This window comes from Dipteris shenzhenensis, unplaced genomic scaffold (genome assembly GCF_047967505.1).
Source record: "Dipteris shenzhenensis isolate YYH24624 ecotype China unplaced genomic scaffold, Dip_SZ_1.0 scaf0019, whole genome shotgun sequence".
NCBI classification, from domain to species: Eukaryota; Viridiplantae; Streptophyta; class Polypodiopsida; order Gleicheniales; family Dipteridaceae; genus Dipteris; species Dipteris shenzhenensis.
The window spans coordinates 506-10,417 of record NW_028239326.1 but is presented as its reverse complement, the minus strand read 5'-3'; the positions used below and the strand labels follow the sequence as shown (position 1 = coordinate 10,417).

General features: G+C 46.4%; 1 protein-coding gene across 1 annotated transcript; it reads right to left on the bottom strand.

Annotated features, from left to right (window-relative positions):
* Positions 1–5,830: 5,830 nt before the first annotated feature.
* Positions 5,831–8,501, bottom strand: LOC147879428 (uncharacterized). Its single transcript, XM_087372195.1, has 4 exons — positions 8,119–8,501; positions 7,704–7,885; positions 6,956–7,406; positions 5,831–6,581 (listed from the first exon to the last, which is right to left on the bottom strand). The coding sequence occupies exons 1-4, from the start codon at positions 8,499–8,501 to the stop codon at positions 5,831–5,833; spliced, it is 1,767 nt and encodes a 588-aa protein (XP_087228321.1).
* Between the last annotated feature and the right edge of the window lie 1,411 nt (positions 8,502–9,912).

Below are 9,912 nucleotides of genomic sequence, written 5' to 3'. Positions count from 1 at the left end.
CTAAAGTCAAGTGCCCTAAAATCAAGTGCCCTAGGGGAGTGTTCTATAACCCAAATCTCCCCACCTAGCGGGAACAGGGAGAGAGTTCAATGGAAGAATCCCGGGAACATGAGTGCGAGGCGCAGGAAAGGGTAGAATCCAAACTTTAATGGGACAATCGAGTTCTATAACCCAAATTGTAGGCGGGTTTGCGAGTGCCTTATCTCAATGAAGTGGTAGTAAAGGCCTATTTTACTAAGGTAAGGATAGGATCACACTAACCAAATGTTACACACGAAGGTTCGAACCTGCTAAGTGGCAGATTGGGCTGAACTCTGACAGTGCGTCGGAGAAAGCGGAAACAAGAAGTATTCCTCTCGCTCCACTGAACTCATCATATCATAGATCCTATACTTAAGCCCGAATCGAAATTCGGTTTTCGGCGAAGGCCTAGCTGTCGTCTTCGGAACTGCAATAGACTTAACGGCAATATCTTCGATCGGCTGGTTTTCAACCAGACTCACCAGGCGTTTAGAGAGCTGAGATAACCATATCTTGAGCCATGGCCCAAGTACGTACTTCTCAGCGAACTCGGGATGTAAAGGGGGTGACAGGTCAGGAATCTCAAATTCCTTCTCCATCTCCCGATACAACCGATCTCTAATCAAACCCTCTAACCAAAAGTAGTGATAGTGGTTGACTGGTTTCAAAAGAAACTGGGATAACCACCACAGCCAAGGTAGAGGATAAGGGCCATAGAGACTGGTTAGTACGAGCCAGTGCCTCAGCCAACGCTTAGACAACTGAACCTGGGCCGACGAACACCAGATGTTATTGCCCAACCCAAGGTCGACCTTACACGGTACCCTGCTCCGTATAAGTTTCAGAGAACCGAGGTTCTCTATACTCCCTCACCCGTTCCGCTAGGGACTTCAACATCACGATAGACGCACGCGACGCTGAAACCTCCTTCACAGACAAGGTGTCAAAACCGAAGAATCTCTTGACGCAGGACGAGTTCATAGACTCAAGAGACTTCCCATCATTGATTTTCAACACCAAGCTGTTGACAGAGATCTCGGTACATCATCACGTAGCGAGGACAGCCGATGACTAAGTCATCACCGTACATCGCGTAATTCGAAAACCAGAAAGGCCTATTTGAAAGTGGGAGTAAAGGCCTAAAGCCTCATCTATATACTAAATTTCTTCCCAGGCAGAAGTGACACTTTTGATTAAAGCGGAGGATCAAATACGGTGGAAGGGAAAAGAGGTTCACAGGGGGAGAAACCCCCACCGTTGAGCTAAAACTTCCCAACCTTAGTGCCCTGATTTCTATAACCCCAATCTTCCCACCCAGCGGGTTTCTTTCCATTTCTAGGCCTGCTTTCTCTCTCTCCGCTAGAGAAACGTGCCCGCTCTCAACTTTAGTGCCTTAGTGCCCGTGCCCGGCAATCAGAGTTCTATAACCCTTCTTTGCTTTCCTTTCCGTTGGCCGGCTTTGAAGGATAACCGGCCTTCTAACGCAATAACCTCTGCTGTAGTCAAACTATGTTGCACCTTTGAGTCCTCGAACCTCTTACAGTATACCTGCACTACCTTTTTCAGTAAAATTCAATCTGCTTTTAGTACCCGTTACCTGTTCTCAATTCAATCTGCTTTTAGTGCCCGGCAATTTCTACAACCCTTCAAGAACTGACTACCTAGCGAAAACCCTTCAAGAACCGACCACCCAGCGAAAACCCTTCAAGAACTGACCACCCAGCGCCCTGAAAGAACTGGCTTAAAAGGCCCTAACTAAAAGGAAAAAGCTCTTTCGCCCAAACCGGTCGGGAAGAGCTCTGAGCCGTTACCAGTATAGCCCTTCCCTTTGCCCAAACCAGTCGGGAAGAGCTGAGCCTAAGCCGGTTACGCGGGAAAAAGAACTGACTTAAAAGGCCCAAGCTCTTCAAAAGCCTAGGAAAAGCCCTTCCCTCTTAGGACCAGTCGGGAATCGCTCTTCCTGAGCAAAGTCGTTGCCAATGTAGCTCTTCCCGGGCTTCGCCTGGACCAGTCAGCAAGCAAACTGGTTTCTACAAATTTTACTAGTCCTATGACAGTCCTAAAGTTAGTAGTAACCTCTGAATGTTGCTCCGAAGAGGAGTTGAACCTCTTACCGCTCTTAGAGTAGGCCGGTACTCCCTCAAGGGCTATTGGCTGGAAGTGAAAGGGGCAGGTGGAGCTCGGCTCCATATTAAGAATAAGAAGTGGTTAAAGATTTCTAGTACCTTAAATGAAATGCCATAGGGAACTTTTAGTAAACCCAAGAAGGAAGGAAAGTATTTAGTAAAAAAAAGGTTACACCTATGCACCCGGTGTGGGCTTGGAGCATTAATACTAAATTCAACATTGCTCAAGTCAATCCCACCATTAGAGGCTGAGCTTTCAGCCTCTATTTCATTTCCACCTTGATCATTGGAGGTACCGACGGGAGGAGGAACACTGTGGTCAAAGAGAATATTGTCGTGAAACCTAATAGGTTGGACCCTTGATCTGTCCGGTGACAGGCATTCAGTATTACTACTCTCTGGGGAAGGAGGGTTTATCGGCAACTCAGTATTTCCACCGTTCTTTGGGGACTCCATCGGCAACTCAGTATTTCCACTGTTTTCCGGTGGCTTAGGAGCATTTCCACTGTTCTCTGGTGGCTTAGGAGCATTTCCACTGTTCTCTGGTGGCTTAGGAAATTGACACCACTTGAACCTGAACTCGTGAAGAGCCTATTTTTCATCAAATCGATTAAAGAACTAACAATATCGCCCCCAACAGGGCAACCGTATTTCTCCGCCGAAAACAAACAGGTATTGGGCCCTACCCTTTATTTTCTTTTATAAAGTTTCGAACTTTTAGCTTACTGATGGGGGGTTTATCCTCCTGTTCCCCTTCCTCTACGGTTTGGTTCCCTTTCCCTTTTGGTTTGGGAAACCCTCTTTTTTTTTTCTTCGAAAAGCAATCCCTCTGGATAGAATTACGGGAAAAGCCTAGTCCAAAAACCGGGATTGGGCCCTGTAAACCCTTTACGAAATGTTTATTGCCAGGTAACAATCCCAGGGAAGGGAAAAGCTGCTTTCTGAGGGGCGAGGACAGGAAAATTGGGTTGTAGAACTCGATTGCCGGGCACTTTTAGGGACTTGATTGCCGGGCACTAAATTGATTGATTTTAGCGAAAGAAAAGAAAGCAGTCCTAGGAATGGAAAGAAGGGTTATAGAACATTCCCAGCCTTTTAGGGCACTAAAAAGGTAGGCCCAAACCAGTCGGGAAGAGCTCTTTCTGAGCTTCTAGTTGCCAATGTAGCTCTTCCCGGGCATGCGGTTTCTTCAGAGGCCTGCGAGCTGAGATCAACTTTGCAAACTTCAGTGCCCTTATTAAAAGGCTGGGAACGTCCTATAACCCAAATCTGACTCTGGAAGAGAAGCCGAAACCCTTCAGTGCCCTAAAACCGGCTTTGCTTTGCCTTGCTTTGCTTTGGGTTTAGTGCCCTAAACGGCAAAGGCAATCGAATTCTACAACCCAATTTGACTTTCCGCTAAAGAGTAGTTCTATAAAAGAAAAGAAAATAAAGGGCCCAATACCTGTTAAATAAGGGTTTTACAGGGCCCAATAACTTAACTGTGAAAGGCTTTTTCCCTTGTCAAGTAAGTGGGCTAGGGGAAAATACGGTTGCCCGCGGATTTCTAGAAACCAAATTGATTCGACTAGACCTGCCTTCCCGCGCCGAAGGCAGAGAATGTTCCATAACCCGTATGTACTACCCGGCAATCAAATTTCTTCTTTCCTAGGCCTTACGTGGCGCAGTAACCTCAGCGTATAAATGATACGCACCTTTGAGTCCTCGAACCTCTGGAACTAGAGTAGGCCTGTACTGCCCTTTGGAAAGGGCTATTGGCTGGTGGCTCCTTTTCTTTCTATTTCCAGCAAATAAAAGTTCTCAACTTTAGTGCCCAGGCAGGGAACGGGGAGAACAGTTCTATTCGTAAGCCCGGGCAATAAGCAGAATGTAGAGGGCAGCACACCTAAGTTGAATAAGCAGAGTGTAGAGGGCAGCACACCTAGTTGCAGGGGCAGTAGGCCTAGTTACGGGGGCAATACGCCTAGTACAGAGTTACGGGGGCAATACGCCTAGTACAGAGGACAGTAGACAGAGTTACGGGGGCAACGAACCTAGTTACGGGGGCTAAGGAGAAGTCATTCGAGGTGGGTTGGCATTTCAGCTCAATCTTTTTGCTTGCTTGCCCGGGAATGTTCTATAACCCAATTTACTAGGCCGATAGCTCTGGTTTAGCGAGCCCACAAAAACATCAGTTTGTTGCGCCTTTGAGGGCTCGAACCTCTGGGGCTATAGTAGGCCTGTACTGCCTTTTGGGAAGGGCTATTGGCTGGTGGCTCCTTTTCTTCTTACTCCCAGCAGGAGCCAATCCTTTGCCCTTTGGAGCTATAGTAGACCTGTACTACCCAGAACATCAGTTTGTTGCTAGAAGAGGAATCGAACCCCTTCTCAGTCCCTGTCTCCCCTTCTCAGTCCCTTACCGCGAGCAAGCGTTATGTGCGGGGAACCTATATTGAGCACCGAAGAGGGCTCGAACCCCAACCAGTATACCTGCTGGAAGTGGAAGGAGCAGGTGGAGCTCGGCACCATATTGAGCAGTAGTGGCTTTTTCTAGACCGTAAGCCGAATAAGGTAATACAGGAAGAAGTTCCTAGATTCATGAATATGTGAATGAACGTATAAGTTGTCATACTTGCATAGCCATTATCGGGGTCTGCAGCGAGTATCCCAATCATGATATAGCCGATTTGGCTTGTGGAGGAATATGCCAGCATACGTTTCATACTTGTTTGAGTAACGGCGATTAAATTTCCCAATATCATGCTAGAAATGGCTAGTATTCCCGAAGCTATATGCCATTCATCAGACGGATATGAAAAAGTAATACCGAAAAGTCGAGTGGACGAGGCTGGAGCTGCTACTTTCGACGCAACGGAAAAGAAAGCAACGACTGGTGTGGGAGAGTCAGAGTCGGAAAGGATGTCATTGGCCTCACCGCTCATCCAAAACCATGCATGAAATTTTTCTTTCACATGGCTCCTAGTCCATAGGATATTCTTGATTGGCGTATACCCTAGAACTTTCCTCGTGTGTGTTCCGGAACCTACCCCCCAGTGTTGGGGTCTAAATACTAATTCTCAACTTCTCGGGGAATCCTTCATCTTCAAACCGAGTCTCCGTCAATCTTTTAATCTCCCCATTTTTTTCTATTCTCTCATTCTGAATAGAGGGAAATTTCGTATAGAGTGAGGCAGAGTATATCAGAAACGGGAGAACAGGAATAGGATTTTCTTCGTCCCCGACAGGCACGGCTTCATTATCTTGGGGCGATTCCTTCGCTGACAAATGCTTGTATCGTATGTTGCACCTATAATTCCTGAAGGATTGGAACTAATGGAATCTACATCTCGGAGGGGGGGCTAATAAACCCTTGCTGTTACCCTTCCCTTACATCAGTCATTTTTATTCGTGACACCTGCCCATAATGGTTAAACTTTTGGAGGAATGAGCAGGAAGCAACAGAAGCATAAAACCAATAAATTAGAAACTCTGTTGAATTGCATCTTTCTCCGCACTCTGTTTTATCTTGCTTATACGAAACGATTTATTGTTGGAAATTCGTGAAACTTGTGATAAGAGTCAGTTAATGATAAAGATGTTCGGGGAGTTCTTACCCCCCCACGTGACTGTGGGATATCCATCGTATAATAATTGCTTAATATTCGTAAGGGGATTCGGGAAAAGTCGATCCTCTTTCGGGCGAGTCACACTCCTTCATATACATCAGGAGTCCACTGATGAAACGGAACCAGGGAAGGTTTGAAACCCATTCCTACCACAATACACGTGATGGAAATGTATATTCCAATAGAATTATACATCTGGGTAGACACAAGTCCGTCAACTATCTCATCGAGTTGAAATTTTCCACCAGATAATCCGTATGGTGGGGAAAACCCATAAGCTAGAATGGCTGAATTGGCCCCGCCCATTAAAAGGAACTTCATGGTCGCCTCATTAGATCTTATATCCCTTTTCGTGTATCCGGATAATAGATAAGAAGATAAGCTCAGACACTCCAAAGCTACAAAAATAGTTATTGAATCATCTGCACGGCATGAAAACATTCCCCCTAGACCCGCGGTTGATATAAATAACGAAAACTCTGTCAAGGCTATTTTTGCGCATCGTACGTAATCAACTGATAATGGAACAGATAGTAATGGACAGATCAGGAGGAGTAGTCTGAATATATTGCTGAAAGTGTTGATCTGGATACTTCCATAAAAAATTGAAACAGTTTTGGTTTGCCATTGACACAACGAGAGTACTATGCTAATGACTAAGGATGTTAGGGAAATTCGATGAAGCAGAGGTGTATCTCTCCCCTTAGATACTAAATCGGCAATAGCTATTGTTACTAAGCCGGAAATTCTACTAAACTCTGGAAGAATCGAGAAATTATCGCGGAGGAAGAGGGGATCAATACTTTTCGTAGTTCGAAGCAGGTTGATACTTAGAAATGGAGTAACTATTACGGTACTTTATATTGAAACTTCGCTAAAAAAGTCAATAATTTGTTCAAAATTTCCCGTGTCTTGACTGAAAAAACAAACTTTTACATTTAGAGATTCATATTTGACCGATGGATGAGTAGTCCCTCTATAATAAAGTAGAGGGAGAGGGAGACATATATCTAGAGATACCTCGACATTTATAAAACATATCTCGTTAGATATTTCTATTTCTCCCATGTCTCTACTCACTTAGTCTCCACCTATCTAGATGTCCCTGCCATGTCTCGATATGAGTCATGCAAGGATACTACATTGAGGGTTTCAACCCACAAATAGAATAGAAAATTGTGGATTGAAAGGAAAAACTGAGACTACCGTAGATGGGCGAAAGCCTTATTAGCTTCAGCCATCTTATGAGTCTCCTCCTTCTTACGCACAGCACTGCCGTGATTTCTAGCGGCATCCATTGATTCGTCACTCAGTCTTGAAGCCATACTTCGACCTGAACGTTTTCGGCACGCAACCAATAACCATCGGATAGCCGAAGCTTTTCCTTCTGAAGGTAATATTTCAACGGGAACTCGATACGTCGATCCACCTACACGTTTAGATTCTGTTACTATATCGGGGGTTACTCTACGTATAGCTTGTCGCAAAACAGACGGTGGATTCCTATTCGTCTTTTCCTTAATCCGCTTCATAGCCAGGTAAAAAATAGGATAAGCTAGAGATTTATTACCATCCCTGAGAATGCGATCAACCAACATATTCACCAATCTATTATGATAAATTGGATCCGATTCTATATTTCCCTTTCTGTTCGCTACATTGCTCCAATCGAGTATGAGTTTGCAGATGCGTCAGATTTCAATCCTATCTCAACAGTATCCTACAGAATTATTTTGGCTTTTTTACTCCATATTGTGGGGGGGGGGTGGGGGGGTTCCTTAAGCCCCCCCTCTTGAGGTTTCAAAAATCAATCTCTTGGTTCTATCTATTTGGGGTAAAAAAATAGTCTCACTAGGTTCTCATAGGGAGGCTTGGGCCTACCTATCCAGATAATGGCCCCTCTAACAAATAACTACTCAGCTGTCTTCCATGTCGGAGGAGGATAATTCGCCTGCCTCCTCCCGTTCCAGGGCCTCTTCCCGTTCAAGGTCGGAGTAGGAGAATTCGCCCGCCCCCTCCCGTTCCGGGGCCTCTTCCACTTCCATGTCGGAGAATTCGACCGCCTCTTCCCCTTCCGAGTCGTCAATCGGGCGATCGATTGGGAAATCCCCTTCGATTAATGCCAGGAAAAGGCTTTGACAGGGCCTCCACATTAAAAATGCATAATACTGAAGGGTTCGGGCGTGTGCCTGTTTCTCCTCAAACGAAAGTTTGTCGAAGCTCTCCTCATCTAGTGGAATTTTTGGTGATGGGCTAGCTTCCCGGGATTTCGGCTCAACAATCGTTTCTTCTGGTTCTTCCGGCTCCACCTCCTCCCTGAAGAAGGCTTTGGCTGTATCCCCAAGGATACGGAGGTCCGCCCTTACTAGTCTTCCCAGTCGGAAGACCCCTGCCCTTGTCCTCGGCGGAGCTCCGTGTGGATAAAATCAAGCTGGGCGACGGGATTCATTGTTTGACCGAACTCATAAACGTTGGCTCCCGTCGGAACCCCCCGCTTGCATTGGTCTGAAAGATCGGCATAATCTACCAAATCCTGTCGCAGGTAGGCCAATGGGTTTTCTGAATGAAGATTCTCCAAAACCTCTATGGCAGGGAAGGTCATTTTGGGGAGAATCTTTCCTTTCCCTGTGAGTTCCCTATAAAATAGGGACTCGGGTAGGCTTGACTCTGACCCGGTACTACCCGTGCTGGCGCCAGAGAGGCCGGGCCTGTCGTATTCATGGTCATAATCCTGCTCGTGATAGTTCATTTCCCTATATAGTTTTTTTACATTTTAGGAAATTCAGTATCATTCTACGATGATCAAATTTCCAACAGGGGTCCGGGCTGTCGAACCACGTCTCCCGGAAATTCTCAGTACATATGGCGGAAAACGCTTTTCACATATCGAGGTCGGAATGGGATCGGGTGTTTCACGTCTTACTAGAGTGCCCGGACTGTGGTAGAAAATCTTTCAATTCCGTAGTTTCGATCATTATTATACGATAACTTTTGAGCATTTCGGGAAGCGGGTAGGAGGACGCGCTATTCGTTTGCATCCATTGGTTTGTGGTGGGTTTGATGCAGATTTTGACGGAGATCAGATGGCCGTCCATGTACCTTCATCTTTAGAAGCTCAGACTGAAGCTCGTTTTGTTTTCGCATGCAAATCTATGGAAGGAATCGCACTCCGTTGGACGATACATCCTTCGGCACTACTCCAATCAACACTGGCAGCTCGCCTCGCGAATAGTCGAGATTCAGCCAGCTAAACCTTTGCTTCGCCTGGGTTCGGTTTTGGAGCAAGCCTTGAAGATTGCTTGATTTCAAGTCCATGGCTGGTATTAGGGTGGTTGGTTGGCCCACCTTTGAGACAAGACGTGACATGTCCTTTCCCCCAACGGTCACGCACTAATGCCGGGAGTAAATCACATTACGCCCCATGTTTATCTTGTTCGTGAAGGGCTCTCTTGCCGGCATGTTTGGCGGGAATGTGGTCTAAAGTTTAGTTTTTTTTCTTCGCCGAAAAGCTCTCGATACACTGGTGCGTGCATATGGCCGGAAAACCTTTGGTTCAAGATGAATTCGGCCAGGGTGAGAACCGGCGTGTTGGCATTAACGATCATGCTCTCATCTTTCGAATCAGTCGTTACGGGGTCAATGAGCTAGCTCATAGCTACGAGAGAGGTTCCCGCCGGAACGAGGTTCTGGGGTACGAAATAAAGCGACGAGGATCAACGAGTGGGAACGAGAGCATTTTGGTGGTGGTCCTCTGGACCCCTTCGGAAGTTCCAAAGGATACTCTTAGGTGGGGTTCCTGCCGGGCCTTTTGGTGGTGGTCCTCCGGACTGTTTAAGTGTTGGTCCCGGGGGGTACTTGGGTCTCCCATCCAACGCATTTTTGCTTGCGCTAGCGGTTCCTACCGAACCTGACCTGCTTTCATCTTGGAACTCGACCTGCTTCATTCATCGCCGAGGGCTGGGGCACTCGACCGCAAAGGGGGAGAAGCTTTCACGACTTCCCACGGTATGGCCATTACTCTTAAAAACAGCTTGCTGGTTTCACCGTTATGAGCCAGTTATTGAAAAAGCGTTCGCACGCTTATGGGGCAAAAGGCCGAAGGAGGACTCCTTTTCCTGCCTGCCTGTAGGTTTTTGTGGTCCTCCGGACTCCACAAAGTC